Source organism: Cyprinodon variegatus, unplaced genomic scaffold (assembly GCF_000732505.1).
Source record: "Cyprinodon variegatus isolate N-32 unplaced genomic scaffold, C_variegatus-1.0 Scaffold68, whole genome shotgun sequence".
In the NCBI taxonomy this organism is placed as follows: Eukaryota; Metazoa; Chordata; class Actinopteri; order Cyprinodontiformes; family Cyprinodontidae; genus Cyprinodon; species Cyprinodon variegatus.
The window spans coordinates 1,279,525-1,303,921 of NW_015150521.1; the positions used below are offsets into that span (position 1 = coordinate 1,279,525).

The 24,397-nt window shown below is 36.4% G+C and overlaps 1 protein-coding gene across 1 annotated transcript; it reads right to left on the bottom strand.

The window, feature by feature from the left end:
* Positions 1–660: 660 nt before the first annotated feature.
* LOC107083114 (hemicentin-2-like) lies at positions 661–14,743 on the bottom strand. The gene is made up of 11 exons (XM_015372107.1): positions 14,592–14,743; positions 13,129–13,392; positions 12,743–13,057; positions 11,946–12,176; positions 11,617–11,841; positions 11,260–11,523; positions 8,756–9,016; positions 8,521–8,673; positions 6,732–6,935; positions 6,366–6,608; positions 661–1,712 (listed from the first exon to the last, which is right to left on the bottom strand). Exons 1-11 carry the CDS (start codon positions 14,644–14,646, stop codon positions 1,510–1,512), a joined length of 2,418 nt encoding a protein of 805 aa, XP_015227593.1. The 5' UTR covers positions 14,647–14,743; the 3' UTR covers positions 661–1,509.
* Positions 14,744–24,397: the final 9,654 nt, after the last annotated feature.

Below are 24,397 nucleotides of genomic sequence, written 5' to 3' on the forward strand. Positions count from 1 at the left end.
AACTTTAGTTTTTGTTTTATTTAAAAAAAGTTTTTGAACTTTCCTACTGAGTGTCTCTCCTTGAATACTGTGTCCATCTGTCTGCGCTTCATGACAGAATTCTGGAATTAAAGTCAGAATTCTAGGGGAAATAAATTCAGAATTCTAAGATTAAAGTCTTTTTCAGAATTCTGAGGAAAAAAATAAGAATTCTGAGATTAAAGTCAGAAATCTGAGATTAATGTCAGAAATTTACTATTAAAGTCAGAATTCTGAGAAGTCAGAATTCTGAGATCAAAGTCGGAATTCTGACTTTTTTCCCCCATATATATATTCTAAAATAATATTTAAAAATCGGTTAACCTTTTTTTTTTCAGTGGCCCTAATCCTCTTCCGTAGTATGTTCTTCACAAACAAGGAAGGTTTTATGCTCAGAGAAAATCCCAAGGTCATTAATTTGCCATAAAAATAATTCAATTATTTAAAAACAATTTCAACTGAATATTTAAACTCGTATACGATTTTTTTAAATTAAGCATTTGTTTAGAATCAAATGACAATTTTAAACCAACTATTTGTATAAGATTGATTTTTCTGATATTTCAAGTAATACAAAACTTTGTTCACTGACAACTTATGAAGGTTTCAAAGGCAAAGTGGTATAAAAACATAATTTTAATAGTTAAAAAAAAACTTCTTTTAAAAAATAACAAATATTTACAGCAGTATTCACAAATGTGTACAGTGTGTTCTTTCAAATATCACAGTCTGGACTGCTTTGGTTTCAAAAAATTAGCTAGCTTTACAAATGCAGTCGCTTTTTAAAGCAAACTTTCAACTGTTCATCATTAATAAATATAAACTTCTCATTTATATCAAATATTTTCTTGAATATACATTTAAAGGCTAGAAATGGCAACAGTCAGGCATAGAAAAAGCATTGAGAATTTCATCCACCGGGCTGGAGGAGCCTGGCACAATTTGGCACCAGTAAAAAAGGGCAGGCACAGTTAGAGGAGAGGCAAATGAATGCAAAATAAAACAGCTTCCAGATTTTCATTCATTTATCATGTTTAACCAGATCAGTTTCAGGTTTTTCTTAACAGCTAAAGCTATGCCTTTTTTTCTTCTTTTTCTAAATGAAACTGAAGAAAAAAAAAAAAAAACACAAACAGAATCTAATGGGGACACATTGATATAAATAAGACTTGAATGTTATACAAAACCAAAGCAAACACATTATATGCCCTTCTTATTAAAAGTACAAAATCTGTTTCTAAGGCAAATTTTATGACCTCATTTCTTCATTTTTCTTATCCATTAAAACAGATGATAACAACTTGAGAATTTTTCCATAATTTAAAGGCATAAAACCTTTAGAAGAAAGATAAAAAAAAAGCATATTTAAGAATAATATGAAGCTACTTCCAGTCTGTCCAGTGTGAATCTCCTGTCTGCATTTTAGACCTAACAGCACTGTAGAGATGGAGCTCTGAAATAAACAGATATCCTTCATTAACAGCAGTTCTATTAAGACAGCTTGGTTACTGGCAACTGGATGTCCCAGCTGTTGTGAGCTACATTCCCATTGTGACTGCTGAGCTTTGGGTTTTTAAGACTGTAGCGACGCATCTTGGTGTTCTTGTAGTAGATTGAGTAGATGAAGATGAAGATGATGGAGATGATAACAACTGTGAGAGCCACAAATCCAGCTAGAAGGGGCAGGTAGTCCTCTGAAAAGGAGAAAAAACAATGTTACAAAAGGCTGCAATTTAAGGAAGTGTAAAAGCTTTAAAGAATAATTTCCCTAGAAAAGATATCTTGTGTTGGGCTGGAAAACAAACAATTCATGCATTCAATCTCTTTTTTTTTTTTAAAGGCTGAAGACGCATTTCAACCAACAGTAGAAAATCTGTATTTTAATCATACCTTTTTTTAATTGTTATCCCCTGATGGCTGCTTCATATCCAAATAACTACTGCCTATTACACAACATTCAGACTGACTGATCTTGAAATGCTCACCATCTTAAAAACTAGGCTCCTTGTCCAAAAATAATGTAACATTTTATTTCTCCCTATTTTGTGTTGGACTGTTTTTTTCTCGTCTTTTGCTGTGGCTTGGTTTCAATAAGCTTCTACAACTTCAGAGCTTCTTGTTTACACCACGAGTCCCTTTAATTTCCCGCAGGAACTTGTAAAGATAATGGGAGAGGTGGAATTCTGCAGAATCCTCTTCAGTACATCACAAAGAAGATTACTGGGGATCAATTCTGGATGCTGTCGACAGATCCATGCGTAAACCTGATGTCTAAAGATTGACCTCTTGCAAAAGCCCAATAAATCCTGGCATTGCTATATTCAGGTTCACCCCATTTTTTGGATACACATCTTTACTGAACCTAGATCTGCCATAAAAAAGCAGCAAACCAAGATCAAAGCACTGCTAAGATTTCAGAAATTAAATCCAGCTTGTCATAAAAAAACAGTTACAGATATTCACATTCTTTAGACCATCCTGTGCCAGAAGACCAAGCGATGCAGTCTCTTTAGTATCTGCTGCTATTGTTGTGTTTATTAATAAACAGTGAAGTCAATACTATTTAAATCAAACTTAGGCAGCTCCCTTTAATTTTCCATACACAATGTATGTTATTCATTGTGTAAAGTATTTTTTCATATTGCATAGTCCATCCTTTTAAACAATATTAATACAATTATTACAATATCATTACAGTTGGTTGACCATTGATTGACCAAAATCCAATCTTATTTTTCTTTCCCAATGAGCTTCTCCACTCAGTTCTTTTTTAAGGGGGGCATATCATTCCCTTAATATCACTTCTTTTCATATTTAAATAATTCACTTGTGGTTTGTATAAAGTGTGACTGCGGTGCTTTAGTCTTAATTTTTCTTATTGTTGCTTCACAAGTTCCTCTTTCACTCCTATTCTGAGGGTTGGGTCTTTCTGAATCATTTTGTTGTGCTCCATTTAATGCACTTCGCACCCGACGCCCCTCAAGGTCCCAAAGCATGCATTCCACCCGGGTTCAGCTATTTTTGTAGCCTAATAACAGTGATACGATTATCTAGCAGAGATAGGGGGATTGCATGGCTTATTACAGCTACTTGCAGCTTCAGCATTCTTGAGGTTGAACCAAAAAAATCATTATGATGAATAAAAAAGGTGTATTCAATAAATTGATAAGAAGAAAGTCTATGACCTTGTGTTTTGTGTCTGCAACAAATACTGTGAGAAAAAAAACAGCAACAGAGAATGGAGAAAACTGAATGGATTAAAAAATATATATATACGACCAAAAAAACAGAATAAAGATATATATGCAGCACCTTTTTAACAAAACAAAACTTGACTGTCGTATTACATATAAAAAAAAAAAAAACATAATGGAGATTGGGTCAATGCGGTCGTTACAACACTCAAGTGTGGCAGGAAGGCTGTATCAAACATCAGCCAGAACTTGCATGTAATGGGATCATGGATAACAGGATGCTGGACCCCTTTTCTTTGTTCCTGTGTCAAAAATCATCAGCGAAGGGCACATTTTTTGTATGTTTCATGTCAATGTTTTGAAGTTGATGTTACTTATTTTATGCTATCGAAGCAAAATTCTGTACGAGCTGTAGAGATCTGTTTCAAAGCACATTCAGCCAAATCAGCATGAATTGACACAATAGAAGAAAAATAATCAAAGTGTTAGAAATGCATTCTTCCCATTTCGTTTTCCCCTGACTCTGCAGGGCTTCAAAGCAAGCCCCTCCCCACAAAAAACAAAAAAACAAAAAAATAATTGAAGCCATTTCCAACATGGGTGCACTGATTGAGCAGAGTCTTGACCTGCTGATTCTGATCTTTACTGATCAAGATTTTTCAAGCAAATGACACTTACAGGTGTTACAAGGTCACAATAAACTATAACTGCAAGATGTTAGGAAAAACTTTAGTGGGATAACATTGTCATTAAGATATCTCCAGTGATTTGTGACTAAATATCCAGAAGATATTCACAGCCCCTCACTTTTCCCACATTTTATCTCAGGCCCATTTTGTTCTTGAGAGTAACAAAGCCCTTTCTGCTCATCGTACTCAAGGCAAATCTCCCAGACTCTGTTGGTTTGTTGTAAATTGCACTGGCAGGCGTGTCTGGTAAAGTAGAAACAGTGCTAGAAACTTCAACTATGATATCACCCATTGTCTCTTTCTCTGTCCCACTGATAGAAAATGTGGAAAACGTACAACTACGTCATTACAAATGTAGGAAATTAGAAGCTTTACTTTGAAGGTAAAACCTCTGTATTGTCTGCAAAGTTTTTGCACACAGTATGCACACAGTTAGTGTGAGCATTTGGGAGCCTTTAGTTGTTCTAACATTTGCAACTTTATTTTTGCTGGTGCCAGCTTTTTTGGAATTTTTAAAACTGTATTTTGTATTTAAGGTAAAAATTAAGATTAGTTAAATTTCTTCTTATGGCCACTACACGTGCTCAGCGTGTCTAGTAGAGTACTTCTGTTTGCAGAACGTTGTCTCCCTCCTTAAAGAAAAGCATCTCAAATTAAAACACATGCAGTTTTATTTTAGATGAACTATTGGTTTTAAGTTGTTTTCTTGACTATTGTAATTCTGATTAAACTTGGTGAGTTTGTTAGCTGGCCACATCTATGAAAGCGGCTGAATCTAATGTTAAGAGATCCATCCAACTGGCCAAAAACTAAGGGGATCCATTTGACTGGTCAGATGTTTCAAGCTTGGGTGCGATTGATCAAACACAGATGAACCACATTTTTGCAAACATTTGAGCCAACCATTTAGCGGCATGTGATATGCCTGCTGCAAAGGTAATATACATCGAAGACTATGGCTATAAGAAAATAAATTTTCTAATTATGAATTCATTGTCATTCATTTCTACACATTGATTTATATAACCAAAGATGCATTTCCACTGTCCTTAACTAACATTACCTTTTTAATTAGCTGGTGAATGTTAATATAATATTAGTATTAATATTTAGCATAACTACACAGAAATTTAATTCAGGCCACTGCTAAAAGTTATGTTTTTACTATCAATCCACTTTTAGATCACATCAAATCATATCGAAATTAACTCTAAACCTTGAGAATTGGAATGGAATCCATCCAATATGCATCAATATCCAGCTTTATCAATCTATCTCTGACTCTGACCTGAACCTTCAGAGGCACATAAACACAGTTACTAAGTCGACCATACATCACTAGCACTGAAGGACTAATATATTAGCAGGAGGTAAAAAAAAAAAAAACTTAACTAATTCATGTGTTCATCTTCAGTAGAATTGATTTCTTCATCACCGTCTTCACAAGTCTGCCTAAAAGAATACTGCTCAAGAATACTGCTGCTCACGTCCTCACTAAAGTTTAGAAAGTGGAGCACATGACCCCAGTTCCTTCCATTCGCTCTCCGTATCTCAATTGACAAACTTATGATACTTCTGTTAGTTTATAAATTACTGAATGGCTTAGCTCCAAAATAGATTACAGACTTGTTGTCAGTAGATCAACCACCCAGATATTTCAGGTTTTCTACCTCAAATCTACTATGCATACCCAGAACCGGAACAACACATGGAAATGAAGATTTAAGTTCTCATGTTCCACTGATCAGGAACAAACTCCCATTTAACTGTAAGAATGCTGAAAACCTAAGTTTCTTATAATCAAGATTTTTTTTAAAAACACATGTTTAGAGTGGATTTTGGCTGTGCTATCTAAACATTACTAGTGAGGTTTGTACTCCAACTTTTCTTTCATTTCATTAGCAATCATTTTATCATAATTTTTTAAGATAATTTTACCAATTTATCTATTTTGTTTTCATTTTTATTGCCTTTCGTTTTCATATTCATTAACTGTGTGATTAACATTATGTCAAAGCATTGTACTTTTCCTATTTCCTATTTCTTTTTTCATTAACAGCACTTTGAATTGTCTTGCTACTAAAAGATGCAATAGAAAAAAACTCCTCTTGCCTAGTTTATGAATACAGAAAATAAATCTTTTGATATATTGGGGGAGCCCAATAAAACAGCTTTAATATTCCAATCAAATTTTTATTGGAAAACTCTGAGCAACAGCTGTAAAACAATGCAAACTTTTTTTAACTGCACAGTTAAAAAAAGTAATAACAAAGATGGTAGTCCTCTCAAATTAAGATGAAACATTTAGAGTACTAGAAGTGGGGGATTTATATACCATTGCAGAGCAGATAGATAAGATTGATTTCATATGTTCATATCAACCTAAATTAAGAAAAACGACCAGTTGAGCAATTGCTGCACCCCTATTTCCATATGTGTGTTTCTGCAGCAGAGTTGTACTTACCTCCTAGAACGACTTCAACCCGATGTGTGTCCGAGCTGATGTTGTTTGTAGCGGTGCAGACGTAGAGGCCCTCCTCGTTCACAATTAGTGTTTCATCTGACTCAAGAAAAGCTGTTTTTGAGGTGTAATTCCATTTGATATCTGGGGCCGGGTTGCCATCAGCTTCACAAACAAGCTCCCCTTTATAACCTCTGATTACTAGAAACAACTTTTGAAGCTTTGTTTTGTTAATCTTGGGTCCATCTGTTAATAAAGGAGAGGAGATAATAAAGTTTATTCTTATAATTCAACATCATAAATTGATATTTTGTCCATTTGATTTGGGCATTTGGGCACTGACTGCTATGAAGTAAATGTAAATCTCACATTGAACGCTGAGATTGAAAGAATTGGATGACATGGTTGGAGGAGGTTGTGGTCCTTTAGGTCCCAGGTTAAGTTCAGCTTCACATCTGGCCTGGATTCCATTGTGAGTCCTATTCAGAGTGATGTTCATGGTGCAAGTCACATCTACAGCAGATGTCTTGTTGGAGGGGGGGCACTTGGCCTCATTGCTCACTCCCAAAGAATCTGGGGGATTACAGAAAAACCCACATGGCTGAAATAATAATACATTATAATGTATAGGGCTTTATATAAGCTGTGACTCTGATACAAATTGATATAATAAAGGGTTCAAAGACTTGATGACAAAATTCAAAATTTTTTTATTTCCATTGGACACTGGGGCTGAACTGCAGTAAATGTATTGGAATCAGATCCTACCAACAGAAATCTAAACAACAACGGCATCCAGATTTTTCAAAACAATTAATGAAAGACAGAGACATTAACTTAAACTCTTCGGTATATTAGTAGTTTTATGAGTATATTTTAGGGCTGAAAAAATTCATCTGATTAATCGATCATTGAAATAATCGTCGACTAATTTTGTAATCAATTGTTAACTGGCGTACAGAGACTCTAAAACATGCCTTTAGCTGACAAAGCAACGCACTTAGAGCAGTAAAAAAGATATATAAACATTTAGCATTTTTAATCTGTCAATATGCTCTATCTAGAACTCCTCAAATGGAAAAGATTAAGCAGGTTTCATCTTGTTTAATTTTGCAAAAAGTGTTCCTCAAGGAACATTTTGCTATTCAATTATTAATCGACAAAAACAAAAAAATTATTGACAAATGAATAAATTAGCAAAATAATCATTAGCTGCAGCCCTAGTTTATTTATAAATGTCTGTGTATAACAGCCATATATGCAAATCAGATCAATTATTGGGCTGTAAATGGTTAACTAGTCGATTACAACATTAAATATACCACAATGAGCGACAACTATAGCAGCACTACACTTAGTGCCCTCAACCATTGGAGAACTGAACTAGTGAAAATAACTGGATTGCCAAAAAAATAAAAAAGGAAGAAGTTTTAATTTTGTTTATAATCAATAGAAGGAGTTATTTTGTTGTGAATTATGATGGTGGGTAAGTTAGAAGTGTAGAATAACCAACGTGTAAATAGGAGCTTTCTAACCCTTCTTTTGCGCTAAATGTGGAAGTGGTGAGCCTGCACCTTTGCAGCTGATCACAGCAACTCTGGTCAGTCAAAGCTATTCCACCTGGAGCACAGTGATGCGTTTCTAAAGCAACCGCTGGGAATCCCTGCGTCTATAAAACATGCGACTGATCCATTTTTGCCGCTAAACACACCAAACACATATCGATCAGTTGATGAAAACCAAATTGGATCCGGTCCAGTTTACAAGCAAATGACTACATTTGTCCAACGGTGCAAAGATGGCCTGCTCTGAACCACTCTTTAAGGAACAGGGCACCTGGCAAAAAGCAGGGCGTAGCTGCACTGACGCATTTCCACCCTGCTTTCACATTTAGTGGAAACAAGGGGTTAGTTTTTTTGTGAATTAATCTTCTAAGAAAAATTGTAGGATTCTAGGAACCCTAAAACTTTTCTAAAAATTACATCTTGTGGTTTGTTGTGAATATGAGTAAAGAATCCAGCCATGCTTGAAGCCCTAGAAAATAACTTTATCCTTTATCTGCTAATGTGCCTATAACATGCTGTTAATTGTCACTGTTTTACTATGACTGATTACTTTTTCACCTTATGGATAAAAATAATTTTAAAAAAGGCTGTACCAGGGTCAACAGTCTCATTCCCTCTTTGCCAAGTCCATGTAACGTTGAGCCGGTCTGCAGGAGCCACATTCCTAATGCTACACATTAGCTCTATTTTACTTCCTTCCTTTGTGGACATATTACTGATGGTGATGGAGACATCATCTGGAGGTTCTGCAGGGAGAGTTGAAGGAAAACAATTAAAGTCCATAGAATCAGGTGTAGTGGCAAGAAGACAAACATTAGGCCCACTTACTGTAGAGAATGTAGGGCAAAGTTTTGTTACACGATCCTATCCCCAGAAACTCTCCGTGGCAAACAGGACTTGGGTCCCAATTTTCATGTGTGTCAGGACTCCAACTTCTGTTATTAAATTTATCCCCATGGACCTCCCAGTATATCTCCTTGACATTTGACTCACTGGTTGTGGGCATGCAAACTGCACTATGCCCTCCGCTTTGGTATTCCAACACCATTGAGTCTGGTTGTATTTCAATGGGGCATTCTTCTACATCACCTACAGAAAACAGGATGGGGAAAAAAATGTGTTTTACTGCAGTTTAGCAACCATAGTTGGTGTTGATATTATATGATATTATTTTCAGGAATATTGAAATAGTGTTTAAGAGGTAATGAGTTATAATACAATGGAAGATCTGGGGGCAACAGGAAAAGGTCCAGGAAGGATATTCCTCCTGCTGCCAAAATTCCTTAAGCTGTTTTTTACTGATAAGCTCAATACGTCATAGAATAACAATCAGCTCCCACATTTCAAGAGAAATGAAACAAAGTCTGTTATCATTAACATGACACTTTTAATTTATTTTATTTAAGAAACGTACAACTATTTTTTGATCAACCTCCAATCTATTATTTCCCATAATGTTTTTAGTTTTATAAATCTTTAAACAACATGAAAGACAACTTTATTAGTAAGCATTAGACAATGAACCGTTTTGATCCCGAGTCAAGCAGAAAACATGCGCTAAGTGCGCACACTCCAAGCGCCCCAACTTACTGGACTTAGTCCCGTTAGAGAGCGACGGCAGCATTAAAACCACAATCACAGAAAGCAGGCGAAGCCAGCTGAAATCATCCATTGGAAAATAAAAAAATTAAAACAATCAGGAGCTAAATTCTGCAAATTTCTCCTCTTTTTTTTGCTTCTCTTGAGTTTCTCCTGCTTCTCCAAAGCCGAACGGAAACAGCCAGAGGCGGACTGAGAGGAAGTATAAGGAGTTTTTTTTTTTTTTTTACAGCAACAGGCTAAGCTAAGCTGTGGATCCAGGCTCCGAGTCGCTCCTCATCGGGTGGAGAGGAAACCAGCCCTCCCCCCCAACACTGGGCACGGAGTCACGGCATGCCCACACACTCCCACTGAGACTATAAATGGAGCAGCTGAGCAACAAGCAGCGCTGCCTGCAGCCAAACTGCCAAATGGAAAAAAAAAAAAAAACATGTGACACAACGAAGGTGCTTTTTTAAAGTGACTCGTTTGGTATATATTTATATGTATGTATGCAAAAAACAACAGTTTAAAATCGTAGCCTATGCAATTATTGTGTTACATTATATAAATCAGTGGTGTTTTATTCAAAGGCAGATTCAGCCTTTGTTTTTCCCATTTTATGCAGACATGAAAGGAATTTTACTTCAATTTCAAATCAGTTTATTTATATAGCGCCAATTCACAACACGAGTCATCTCCAGGCACTTAACTGCACTTTACTGTTCTATCTAACAAGAAACTTGCTGATTGCATGGACATATAAAATTGAAAACAATCCCTCACACCAAGTACGCTTGTAGCGATGGTGGGCAGAAACATTCCAGCAGAACCAGAATCAGTGTGAGCGGCCATCTGCAGAGGCCGAGGAGCTTTTGTTTAACTACAAATGGCCTCTGTATCATCCACCCAAAGTAAGATGTCTAATCTGGTCTTTTTTAATGATCTGTGGCCCCCGTTTTTTTTTCCTGAATGGAGATTATTTGAATGGAGGAAAGTTTTTAAACCAGATTGTTTGTTGTATTTTGAATCTAATGGTTGGGGTGCAGAAGATGACCAGCAGCTCCATAAACTATAGCAGCACAAGGTACAAGGCATCATCTCTTTAAAGGTATAGAGGACAATCTTTTATTTCTGGGTGGATCATCTAAATAAGGGGTCCTCCTAATTGTCAATCATTCTGGTGATATGTTTCATAAGGCCGTCCTACCTGCTCTTCCCATTAGCTATCCTATCCTGCGTATGCTTTGAAAATGGCTGAGGGTCATGAGAGAAAAAGTGTCTACAAAGTGTATGAGAATAAAATGGCCTCAGTAGAGACAGATATATCCCATAATGCTTTGTGAGGAGAGCTCTTCTCACAAAGCATTATGGGATTTGCTGTCACAGTGCCCGCTGTCTCCATAGGCTGTCGCTACCCGACACCAGCAACTAATAACAAAGATGGAGCGTGAGGAGCAAAAAGCAGGGATCATCTGTCCGAACTGTGAGTTAACCGAGTCTGCTATAAAGTCCATTATAGCCCCCATTCTAGATAGTGATTGAAGGATTCAGGGATTAGAGCGGACATTCGGGTACAGGGTTGTGCATGTGCGTTTTTTTAAAAGTGGAAAGGGCGGGTCTTTTTAAAAATTCATAAAAATCCTCCACTATACCTATAAGGAATATTTTACAGATGCTGGGAAAGAAAAGCTTCTGTTTTGATAAGTCCCTTCAGTTTTATGAATCACTTCTGTACATCTCTCTGGGCTTACCTTTGACAGTGACTCGAACTGTTTTTGTGACGTTGCCTCTCACATTTGAAGCGTTGCAGGTGTAGAAACCTGTGTTGAACCTAGTGGCATTATGGATGATGAGACCAGACACTCCATCTTCAGTTCTTACTTTAATGTTGCCTGCCTTGTGGTAACTCCAGGAGTAGGTTGGGCGTGGGTATCCCACAGAAGAGCATTTAAGTCCTAAATCTTCTCCCACCTGAACTTCAGAATCTTCAAGCTCCACTATATCTGATGGTGGGTCTGCAAAAAACAGAACAGCACATATGAATTATTGGAAAAACAAATGAACAATATAATGCACATCCTAAAAAAAATGGATTATGAAGTACTTACAATAAACATCAATGTTTATTGTAAAGTTGAGAGAATTCAGACTGTTTGAAACTGTGACCCAGTACTGCCCTGCATCTCCTCTTGTTAGCTGGTTTGGAAGTGTAAACTCCTCTTCGTCTTTATACCAGAACTCTTGAGGTTTTGGGAAGCCCCTGCTGCATTTGAGGCTGTGTGGAGTGTACTCTGAAATATTATATGCATCGGGACAGATCCACTCTGGTCCATCTGGAATGGGAAACATGAAACGGTATTTAAATTTCTCCCCACACCACCTACCAAATGTTTGGAATACGCAAAGTAAACATTTAACATGCCAGAGGGAAACTCACAAAGTACATTGACTTGGATTTCCTTAACCGAGGAATTTCGATCAGTATTTTGATCAGCTTTTACTTTATATCTCCCTGTGTCATCTCTTCTCAGTGGGTCAGTCAGGTTTATGGTTCGTCCATCTTTCAGCCACGTAACTTTTGGGATGGGGTTTCCGGTCACATTACATTTCCCTTCCAAAGATTCTCCCTCCTTAATCTCTATCTTGAAGCAGTCAATATCAGGTCCAACTGGCAAAAAAATATAAACAGTTCAGTTTTATTTAATTTTATTTTATGAAATAAGGGGCAGATTCAGCTCCTGTCACAGTAATTCCTAAAGTTTTTACACATCTTGGCGGGTTGAAAAGCAACAGTGACATACTTATAAAGATAGGGAAGAGAAGGTTTTTTTTTATTTTATTTTTAGAAAGTTCTATAACATCTTCAATACCATCAATACCTTATTTTTCAGATGAGATCAAAGTCTCATTGTTATTTATTTCATTTTCAATATCAAATGATCTGTTGGCAACCTTTGCAGTGATATTTAAATATTTGATTGATTTTCTTTCACCAGGTTAGCCAAAAACTTAGCCATCCAATCACTTTCTCTTTTAGTTACTAAGTATCCAGCATGTTGAGATGAGTGGATAGTGGAGAGTCTGAGATTAAATCAATTTTTTTCTATTTTTATTTCTCCTCTTCAAAACGAGTCTTTGAGTGGTGACATCTTTATACAGTACAGGATGTAAGAAATTGTGAAACGGTTAAAAGATAGACAAAGACAAAAGTGAAACTGGTAATGAATTACTTACACTGAACCTGGATATTTAATATCTCTGAAGATAAATTAAATTGTGGACCTTCTGGCCCCAAGTCCATGTCTGCTTCACATCTGATAGTGGTTCGGTCATCCTCTCTCGTTGGTATAAATTTATATAAAGAAGTCTGATTTGTGGGTTTTTTCTCGTCATTCTGAAAAGTCTCTGTCTGGACGATTGTGTTTCCTTTGTACCACGTTATGGTGAGATTTTGAACAGGTAAAATATTTGGGACACCACAGAAAAGCTGATGCATCTGATTTTCTTCAAATGAACGGGGGGGGCTGATGTCAATGTGTTCTGGAAATTCTGGAAGATTGGAAAATATTGTCAGGCATTGTGAAATAACTGTTACAATCTGTTCGAATTGTAATACTTACGGTAGATGACAAGTCCCAGCTCAACACTACATTGACTATCATCCTTAAGGGTATAAAAGCACTTGGGTTTCGCTTCCCAATGTGTGAGACTGCTAACGTTCCACATCAGATGGGACACGTTTTGAAGGCCTGTGCTTCCTTGTGATGCCTCCCATCCGATTCCCTCTATATCAGTGGCTGATGTGGTGCAGTTCACCAAGACCGGGTCCCCGTGTTTCACCACTACACGAGGTGGGTCCAGCTTAATTAAACAGGCATCTTTACCTGCCCCATGAAAGTACAGGAATATATTCTGTATTAATATGAATGAAAATAAACAAAATCTTTGCAATATGTGATTTATGTTTTTTTCTAATGCCATTATTTCAACAGTCTTTCACATCATCTCAGTAGAAATGTAAGCAGAACAAAAACATTTAATAACATAATGCTTTAAGATGTATTTATTTTTAATTAATGTACCATATGATAAAATACTCTTGATGGCTCCAAGCTTTAGCAGCAACATAAAAGCACAATTATACACAGAATATGATAAAAAAAAAAAAATATATATATATATATATATATTAATCAATGAATTATCTTAATGTGAAGAATTAAAGGTATTGTGGAAGATTTTCTCTAATTTTTGAAAAGAACCGCCCTCTATACTTAAAAAAAAAATCACATGCAAATCCCTGCACCCGTTCCCGAGAGGAAACGCCTATAAAACCCATTCAAGAGCGTGCACATGGATCTGATCAAGTGCCCTTCCTAGAAAGACATCTGCTCTCTTAAATCATAATAAACAAAATCACAACAACACAAAAAGCCCAGTTCCTGTATTTAACATGTATTTTACAGAACTTCATTAAAAAAAAACATCTTAACTTAGTTTTATCCTTTTACAGTATCAATCTGAAAGCTCAGCAGTTGCCAAAAAAAAAAAAGTGTCTTCATGTTGAAGTCATCTGGATTCAAAGGCTAACACCAATTTAAAATAAAGGCAGTAGTTAGTAACTGAAGTGTTGAAAACATAGACATATGAGCATCTCTTACTTTTTCGTTTTATCTGATTCTGTCACATTAACTACAGAAAATGTATCCAGAATTTTTTCTTATCAGCTTTTTTAAATGATTGATTCATGTCCACAAATTCAACAATCTCCACTATAAAGAGCTTTTTTTTTTTTTGCAGTAGGACAAGTTTGCTGCTCTCTGCTGGCTAAACAAGACTTCTGCAGGTTCCTACAGTCTAACCTACCACATTTTTTGTTTGAAGATAGTTCAGATCTGACAAATAGTAGGCTTTGTGTTTTCATACAGATATGTCTCTTTCTTTGTTTCTTGGGTTATTTTTTTTTTCTTTTCGGTTAACCATTTCAAAATGAAGGTACAAAATGTTATCACCAAGGCAGACATCTCATAAATTACATGTTAAATTAGTCAACAACAACAAAATTAGCAAATGTTTAGCCTACCTGAAATCAGAAGGAACCCTGAAAAGAGTTGAACAAATATTATCCACTCAGTCATTGGATTTGCCGGTCTAGTGTGAACAACGTATCCTGTGTTTTAAACCTCCTCTGCTTCTTGTGTGGGGCAGTGCTGTGCTCACTCGCATGAAAAGCAGGGGTTTTACACCAAGAGAGGGAGGTGGGAGCATAGGGCCAGCTCAGCGTCTTTATGCTGGACACACACACACACACAGGCTGCAAGCTGCTGGTTGTTTGTGTGTGGTGGATGAGTTCCAGTAAACTGCAAACTTTCCAGTAACCAGGTACTTTCCTTGCCCCGTTTATGGGCATTTAAAAGATGGTTTAGCTTTTATTTATTAACAAAGGTTAAGTAGAATCTCAAAAGTTTAATATCATTCATCTTTTACAGGCTTTTGAAAGATTTAAAAAACTGTTTTTTAAGCTGATGTCCCTATGGGGTCGGATCCAATACTTGTTGAATCTCACCAGTCTTCAGAGTGCTTGGATGTAGACAAGCCATTTCTGAGAGCTAACACAATTAGCCACAATCCAATTGTCCAGATGGGAGTCGGCCTTAATTATGGGGTAATTAAGAACTATTCAAGGCATTGTCATATGGTTTAGTGTGCATCGTCAGCCATACCTTGCTTAGTGCTGCGGTATATATCCCAGCTTGCTGGTTTTTATACTGTTATGGTGTCACACGGGCACACCTCCCTGTCCTGATTTTTTTTTCCATGAAAAGGTTGGCCTCATCCAGGACTTATCCTTGACTTCCAGGACAAGAGCACTGAACACATTCTTTATCTCACTGAATATATTCTCCATGGGGATACTTGCGTAAAATTCAGACCAGATGTTAGTAATAACCCAAGTTTTTTCTTCACATAGTCTTCTTTTTGTAATAAATCAGAATGATGCTTGAGGAAGTTACTGAAGACAAAGAAAAGCATACCGTAAGCAAAAAGACAAAGACAGCCTGGAAACCAGCTGATGTTTGTCAGTATTTAAAATTCAATTCAGCACAAATCACTGCAGCGTTTAGTCCCATCAAGTGGCTTTTATGTCAGGATTTGGTTATGGTTTGTTGACCCAAATGCAGATGCAGGGAGGCAGAGGTGAGTTTCTTGATGATTTAATAAAAAGGTAAACGGAGTACAGAGGCAGGAAATCCAAAATCCTAACATGAAAGACAAAGTCCAAACAAACAGGAAAACCAGTAATCCAAAAATCCAAAAATGAAAACAAAGTCCAAACTAACAGGAAAACAGTAGTCCAAAAATAAAAAAAAATCCAAACATGAAAAAAAAGTCCACGAACCAGAAACCATGGAGACATCAAGGGGAATCACAATCACAAGGAGGTTGGCTCAGAGAGACGGAGTAGGAGGAAGTTTGACGTGGAACCAGCACTGAAAAACTGAGTATTTATGGGAGACTGAAACAAAGGGAGAGCTAACGAGCAGATTGGGAGCAGGTGTGAGCAGAGCAGAAACAAGAAAGGAACAAGGGAAAAAAGGAGAACTCAAGAGGGCAGCAGAGGGCAACAAATAAAAACCTGAGAACTGAAAAATAACCAGAAAACACAACAAAATAAGAATGAAACCACAAAAACTAGAAAACATGGAACAAGGTCAAACCGAATACACAAAATAAAACATAACAGAACCAAGATTATAACATTTTAAAGCTTTAGAAGAAGAAGCATCAACATCTCTCTCAAAGCCTCACAAAATGTAAAGATTCCTTCTTTAACCTTAAACTAGCGAGAGCTTTGTGCTTCTTATACAACCTGGCAAATGAGCCAGATGAATCAGGTATTTGGTCAATAACCCCTCACAGAGAGCTTAAAAAAAAGCCTGAAATTAGAAGGAACATTACTTATGAAAATTAGAAATGCACCCAGAGACAATGGACTTTTACTACACTAGACTCAAAAAATGTATTTAATTTTTTTTTCTGAACATTTTTCAAACTGCAAAAGTACTGGCCATAAGGGATCAAGCTAGCATTCTTAAGATAATTTACTGTATGGAATGGTGGATGGGTGGTTAGATGGAGGAGTAGAGGAATGTGATCATATAGGTGAGGATTCTGTATAATAGAAGGAGATAAAGCGTGTTTAATTGAAGCTGAGTCACAGTCAGATCTGGAGGACACTTAGAAGGGAATCAAGGAGGAGCAACCTAGAAGTCTAGTTTGAAGAATCAACAGGACAACAGGCTAGAACCTAGTAGGTTAGAAGGGCTGCAACTGCAGCAAAACACACAGAGAATCACACAACTTCTGCACACAACCTACTAAAATATGACTAATATTGTACTGAAAGCTTTATCAAGGTGAAACAGCATAAATATAGAAATATGTCAGGACAATCTAGAACCTGCCTCCTTGAATTCCAGTGAATTTCAGTGGAAAGAAGCAAAGCTCATGGTGTACAGATTGCATGACACATGTTTCACAGAGGTTTACAAAATGAAAAAAAAATCTCTCAGTGTTCATTTCATTTAAGTTTTTACACAAAATCTATGAAAAACTTTGCTTTTTTGTATGTACTGTATGATTACTTAAAAGCTTGCAGACAATAGTATACATTTCCCATGAAGAACCTCCATTTAGCTGAGGTTATGTTTCTATCTAAATGAAAATGAAATATTTAATGCTCAGTAAAATTTTTAGGTATTTGTTAGACTATAGATAGCTCTAAATTACATAGTACATTTTCAAATAAAAGCCAACATGTGAGTGATTGCTTCTTATCATTAATCCACTCAAGAGTAAAAGTAATTTGATGCATCCTGACAAACAAGTCCCACATATCGGAAGTCATCCATTTGACGCTCATATTCAGCCTTTCTCATCTCTGATTCATTTCCACCTAAAAGAGTTACTCAGGAAGGATGCAGTCCAGATTCCAAACCAGCACAAACATCCAGAATTATAGTCATTAATGCACACTTGCAACCCTGGACTTTCCAATCCTTCACAGATACAGTCTGTGTTGTCTTTTTTTTTTTTTTTTTTTTGGTACGATAACACATCTTGCCCCCATGTACTGATTGAATAACTGCAGGAATAATAAAGTGGTGTCAGCTCATGGTTGTTTAACTCCCAGGACACTTTTTTTTCTCCTAACAATGATTAACAAACCTGGGAACGAAATACTGTCAGAGAACACAAGAACAAGATCAGAATGTATAAGCTCCCAAAGCTCCCGTCAGCCTCAGAAAAAAACGAACAGATCCCAGGAAAATGTGTTTTGAGTTAAAACAGAGGGTGGGAGTACAGGGAGAATAAATACACATGCACAGCATTTTTTTCTTAGTTAGGGAGAGTTAGGAGGTCAAGCGATATTTCAACATTTTGAATAAAGAGATGAAAAAAAGATTTAAAAAAAGGAGATGATAGACAAACAGAATGCCACACAAAGAGAAATCAACATTTATATTCCAGTCATGCAGTAATTTCTCCTCCCTACTACATGATGTTTAGTGTAACAGATTCTGAGGGGTGTTGGAGAAGATGCAATCAGCCCTTATTACTTGCATGCCGAGCGTTCATCTCTGCACAGGGAGGCTGCTTTCCAGCAATGTCACAGGAAAGATAATTACGAAAAGGAACTTACAAACACATCATTAGTATTCTAAATGAGTTTCAGGTCCTCTCTTTCCACATGTCTAACAGCCACATGTGTTCATCAACAAACAAGCAGGTTTTCCACTCAAACTTTGCGAAAAGATGATTTTGGGGTGATTGATGGAAGATAAACTTGTTTATGCTTTTCCTCTGGTCATACTCATTTATAAACAGGAATATGGCACGTTAATTTTTAAAACATATGAGACACGTGCTAATCTAAAGCACCTATGAAATTAGTTACAGGATATAGGCTCTAGTATTTTCTTTAGTGTTCATGAAAGTAAAGAATGACACATTAAGACTTTACATTGACTTAATAATTTTAGTTACTGCATTTATCCTCGCCTTAAACTAAATTTAATTCACACCATACCTCTAAACTGACTCTCTAAGGTTAGAAATGGGGGTCCACTGCATTAGGAACAGCCTTCGGTCAGCATAAGGCCTGTTGATCCTCAGGAGGTTAGTAAACATACCAAAAACTGTCCTAAATAGGTATCATAAACAAGTACACAGCCCTCTCATCCCCAAACTATTTTGATTTTAAAAAAAAAGTGGAAACAATGAGTCATTTTTAAAGAGTACAAGGAAATAAATCCCTTATTAGGAAGTAAACATCCCTTAGGTTTATTCTCTCCATTCTGCCATCAGCCCTGATTTCTTATCTGCCTATTCTCTGTAGACACAATGGCCTGCTAATGGACTGTGTCTATGTGTCGATGTGTCTATAAAAAATGGGGTTATAAGCATGTCTCTTGAAAAGCAAAGACAAAGGAAGTATCTTTCAAAAGTCAGCATTAGCAGCACAAGGTAAAATCCTTCAGCGGATCTAAAAGTGAAAACAGCCACTGTTCAAATTGGAACAGATGACTTTTTTCCAACTGATAGGCTGGCCTTGTACTTTTAAGGGAAATCTTACATCAGCGTTAGAAACCAGTTGCTTTCTTCTCACCCGCTTTGTATCTCATCGAAACCAGCAAAGCAAAAAATAAATAAATAAAAAATCAACATTCGACAGATTATTTGAAAAGGAAGTTTAAAGAAAAGACATTCAAGGCACAACAGTGTCAGTATTGTTCATTTACTGAAAGCCATCTGTAATGTGATCATGCAAAATGCATGAGGCAAACAGAAGTCCTTCTGTTTCCACATTCTTTGTGTCTCTGTTGGCATTTAGTTATCAATTTGTAAGAAAACCGACACCAGTCTGCAGAGGCTCTTCAGTTTGATCCTCTTCCATGAACATTAATTTCCCACTGGTAACAGTCAGTAACAATGCCAAGGCAATACTGCAAACTAAAAATGAGTTCCAATAAGCTGTTAATATGTGAAACAAATGTATGCAAAGTGCGTTAGATATATGTTGTAGGCACTTTTCTAGAAGACCCCACACGGAGCAATTTTCCCTCTGATGGATATTGCAATGCATCACAGTGTTGAAATTACAGTCAATGTTGTTAACGTCTAGATAGTGCTTTTATGTTTATAGTAGGGGCACACCAGTACACCAACTACTCAGTCTGATTTAGTCCAGGAAATACTGGAACAACTTCAAAGATCCTTTTTAAGATTCTGCTTAAACAACGCCCCTTAATGAGACCCAGCACTAAATGTAAACAAATACACTTGGAAATGTTAATTTTTCAGCCATGAAATGAACAATGTAGTCACCTTCTAAAAGTTCTAAAAAGTGAAGGTTTGAAGATAAAGCTTTCTCTTTGATGAGATTCCAGTCCCAGTCCCAGCTTGACTTTTATTAAGGAAAACCTCTATTTTTCATGTAATGGGACTGGACAGTTACAAATAAACTCAACAATGTTAATATTTCTAGCAGGACTAAACTTATACTTATCTTTTATAACCTAAAACCAGAGAATGACCAAACCTGCCACATAATCAGTAAATAGAGAGGAGTATTAGAGATATTGCAAGATGTGTTTCAAACTCCAAAACTTGGAGCAAATCAACAAGAATAAATAATTAAATATTGCAGGAAATATGCAAAAGCTGGTCAGCAATTACAAGGAGAGATTGCTGATTGATGATTGCTGAAATGCCAAGAGAAAAATCTTAACATCATACAATATATAAAAGTACAATTATTATTGGGACAGGCTGTTTTTATTAAAAATCCATATGCCCTTTTTATTGCCTATTATCTTAAAAAAATTTCCCGTCTCATTACATTCATCTATTTTCAATGAGGCAAAATATGACATCCAAATACTTTTTTTGACATCTAAACACAGCAAAGTTGATTAAAATAGTGATTTTTTATCCCCCCCCCCATTTATTGCTGCTGTAAAAATGTGTGATTAGTGGAACGTGTTTGTGGTTTTAGTGACATATGAGGAGGTCCATTCTGATAAGAAAATATATCTGAATGGGTTTTAGTATTCTTGGAAGACAAACTATGAAACATTGTAGAATTATTTTCATAAGAACAAAAAATGCAACACACTTGGACTACATAGAGATAATTCAGTATCAGTACATTTTAACCAGGTTCACCATGAAAACAGCCCTGAAAGTTAAACAAAAATTTTTGAAAAATGTGATTAAGGGTGACAAGTCTCATGTGGAGAAATATGAACTTTCCAATGAAAGAACATTAAAAACACAGTTTTAAACATGATTTACAAGGATACAACTGAAATTATCTGGTATCAGTTTGATGTATAGAGAAAACATGGAGCATACACTATGCATAAAACATATACACTTGAGTCCATGCATACCACGCTGGACCACAAGGTCACAAATGTTTATTAATGATATGACTGTTGAGGGAAACAGCCAGATGAATTGTGCAAGGCTGCATAGTTTAATGAAAAGAACCACGGGTGGCGGCAAAAAGAGAGTAAACTGAAACCAGAAGTTGTTTTAACATTCTTCTATGGCTGAATTAGGCTTAATCTGTATTTACACAGACTTTAGCAGTTTCCCTGACAGAAAATGTATTAAAATAAAATAAAAAATATCTGTTAAATGTGCAAATTAGTCCAAATGTGCTAAAGGGCCAGATGGACAGGGCTGGCCTCTAAGGCATTCAGCATTGTTACTCTGTGCCACAATACATGGAAATATCATGTTATTACAATGCCTGTAATCATGCAACCAATGGTGATTTGTTTTTCAGCTCATAGCAAGATGGTGTAGCATTTGAAACATGAGGGAACCTCATTGACAAGGGGCCAGTTGCTCCACACTAGATCTCAGGCAGGTTTATTACGATTTCTTTTGGTGTGAAAGAGGTATTATAAAATAGTTAACTTATTAATTTTGTTCATGAGTTCATGAGTTGATAAAGCAACTTTATCGGTATGTATAAGGACTTGAAACAGACGTAACAAAGAGAAGGCAAAAGTCTAATCCAGTGAGATGAGGATGACAGGAAAGGAATTTCTAAAAAAAAAAAAAAAAACAGGGAGCATGCAGTAATCACTTGGGCATTCACTAATCACCAACTTAGAGAGGGCAATCTTTAATAAGAAACAACTGAGAATGATTAACAGATCATGGAAAAACTCTGAGAGAGCATGGGGGCACAAAGATACACTGGCTACAATATGACATCAGGAGCAAAGTAACCAATCAGTGCAGACACAGTAGAACAAAGGGATCAGTAGAATTATAACTAAAGACAAGGAAGCACCAAAACTCACAACAAACAGACAAAACTCAACCCTAAGGATTATAAGTTTAATATCCGTATTGGGGCCTAAAAAATTGCATTGGAAATGAAAATACTAATACAGGTCTAGAGTGTTATTGCCAGCCTGAATGGGTAACTGAGCTAGAGGCACTTTGAGCCTTAGAAATTACATGAACATTTTTAAAGATACCCAAAGACGTATATTTTCTGCACTGTGAATCGAAGCTTCATATAGAAAGGCTCCATATTTACCTGCAAGGTAAGTTGGAGTAAACAGCTCAAGTTTTAATATTTCTTCTGTAAAAAAAAGCGTTTTTGGGGGGAAAAGAGTTTTATTGTGATACACTTAAATATCAAGATTTGGTTGTGGTTTGTTGACCCAAATACAGAGGCAGAGAGGCAGAGGTGATTTTCTTGTGGGTTTAATGAAAGGTTAACTGAACACAGACGCAGGAAATCCAAAAATCCGAACATGAAAACAAAGTCCAAACAAACCAGAAACCATGGAGATATTAGGGGGGATACAATCACGAGGAGGAAGACTGAGAGAGACGTAGTTGGAGGAAGTTAGACGAGGAACCAGCACTGAAGAACTGAACAGAGAGAGTATCTAAGGGAAACGGAAAAAAAGAGAGGGCTAACGAGTAGATTGGGAGCAGGTGTGAACAGGGCAGAATCAGGAAAGGAGCTAGGGAAAAAGAAGAACACAAGAGGGTAGCAGAGGGCAACAAACAAAATCCTGAAGACTGAAAATAACCAGAAAACACAACAAAATATGAACCAAACCACTAAGACCAGAAAACGAGGAGCAAAGTGAAACTGAATACTCAAAAGAAAACATAACAGAACCAGAACTGTGACCGTAACTGAGAAATAACCAGCGAACACAACAAAAAGATAATTAAACCACTAAAACTAGAAAACAAGGAGCAAAGCAAAACTGAATACTCAAAAGAAAAACATAACAGAACCAGAACTCTGACAGTCTGCAATTATATGTACTGTTAAGCTTAGTAGCGTTTGATTTGTACGGTTTTAGTTGCATGTCTTATTGTTTGGTTTTTTTATGGTATTTCTTATCTGTCTTAGCTGTGAAAACTAAACAGTAATCACTTTAGGGAGCCTTCATGTTATCTTTGATTAGTGTATTGTAGTCTACATATACAGGAACCCAATACAAAAGAGGAAATGAACAACCAGACTCTGTAACAAAAGAGAGCGAAAGACAAAATAAACCATCATTAACAAATGTTGAAGCATGAAAAAGGTACTTATACATCCATCCATCCTCTGCTTATTCCGTCGGGGTTGCATTTTGGCCTATCTCCTGCAGTCTGTGGGTGAAAGGTGGTGTACACCCCGGAAGTGTCAACAGTCTGCTGCAGGGTTCTTACACAATTATATTTAATGAAATTATACTTATTATACTTTCTCATTTAATAATCAAACCTATCGACTCGTACAAATTCATGCTGCTGTTCTGTATCCTACAAAAACACCACACATCCAGGGCTTTAAGCCTCCATTAATTAGCTTTGTGTGTGTTGACCCAAATCCTCCACCCATCTTCTCCTTTTACCCCGTTTCCTTTTAAAGACAGCAGCTGTCTTCATTTGAACATGGACTGCTGTTACTGTCTCAGTTGGCATGGACATCATTTTTTCACAGTGAAATGCATTGTTTGATCAAACTGCTATGAGCAGAAAGGCACACTGATGTCCCAATGAGTCATAGGAGGAGGTCTCTCCAAGAACACTTTTCCCCTTTAAGGACCCCTCTTTTTGCACAACAGCGGTCTGATCAGAAACAACCAGAAACCCCATGAGGCAGAAAAAGATTTCTTTACAGAGTGGATTAGGAAAACAGCAAGCTCTTTGGAGCAGCCAGGAAAGGAGAAAACGTATTATTTTTGCAGATCCTGTGGAAAAAACTGTATCTCAGGTCACATATTTTCACTGAGACATTTGACTTTTTTTTATTCCTTTTTTGTTCCAGGGGGGATGAAGGGGAGTGATATGGTGTGACATCAGGATCCAGATCTTTACTTCCTCCCTCCCTAACTGCATTATCTGATCCTAATGGTCTACAGGACAGGGTCATTAATCTACAACATATAGCTTGACTCAAACATATGGAAACGATTAGGGAATAAGAGGCAGAGAAACAGCTTAAACAAAAGTTCATCCAGATCTTAGAGGTCATTGTGTTTAATGTTAACATTACTTTCAATCGAACTTTGGAAAAAAAAGACAAAAATAATATATATATATATATATATATATATATATATATATTTTTTTTTTTTTTTTAAACTCTGAACAGCATCTGTCAGATTTTCTTTTGTGCAGAGTGAATTGATTTGTGCTGCATGCAGAGAGCTTAAAATGATGTCATGCAGTCTGGAACAGATAAAGAGTAAATATCCATCAGCGGACAGTAATGCGTTATTTAATGGGCTTTCTGTACTGCAAACATTTTACTTTTTGATATTTGCAACTAAATATAAAACATATCTT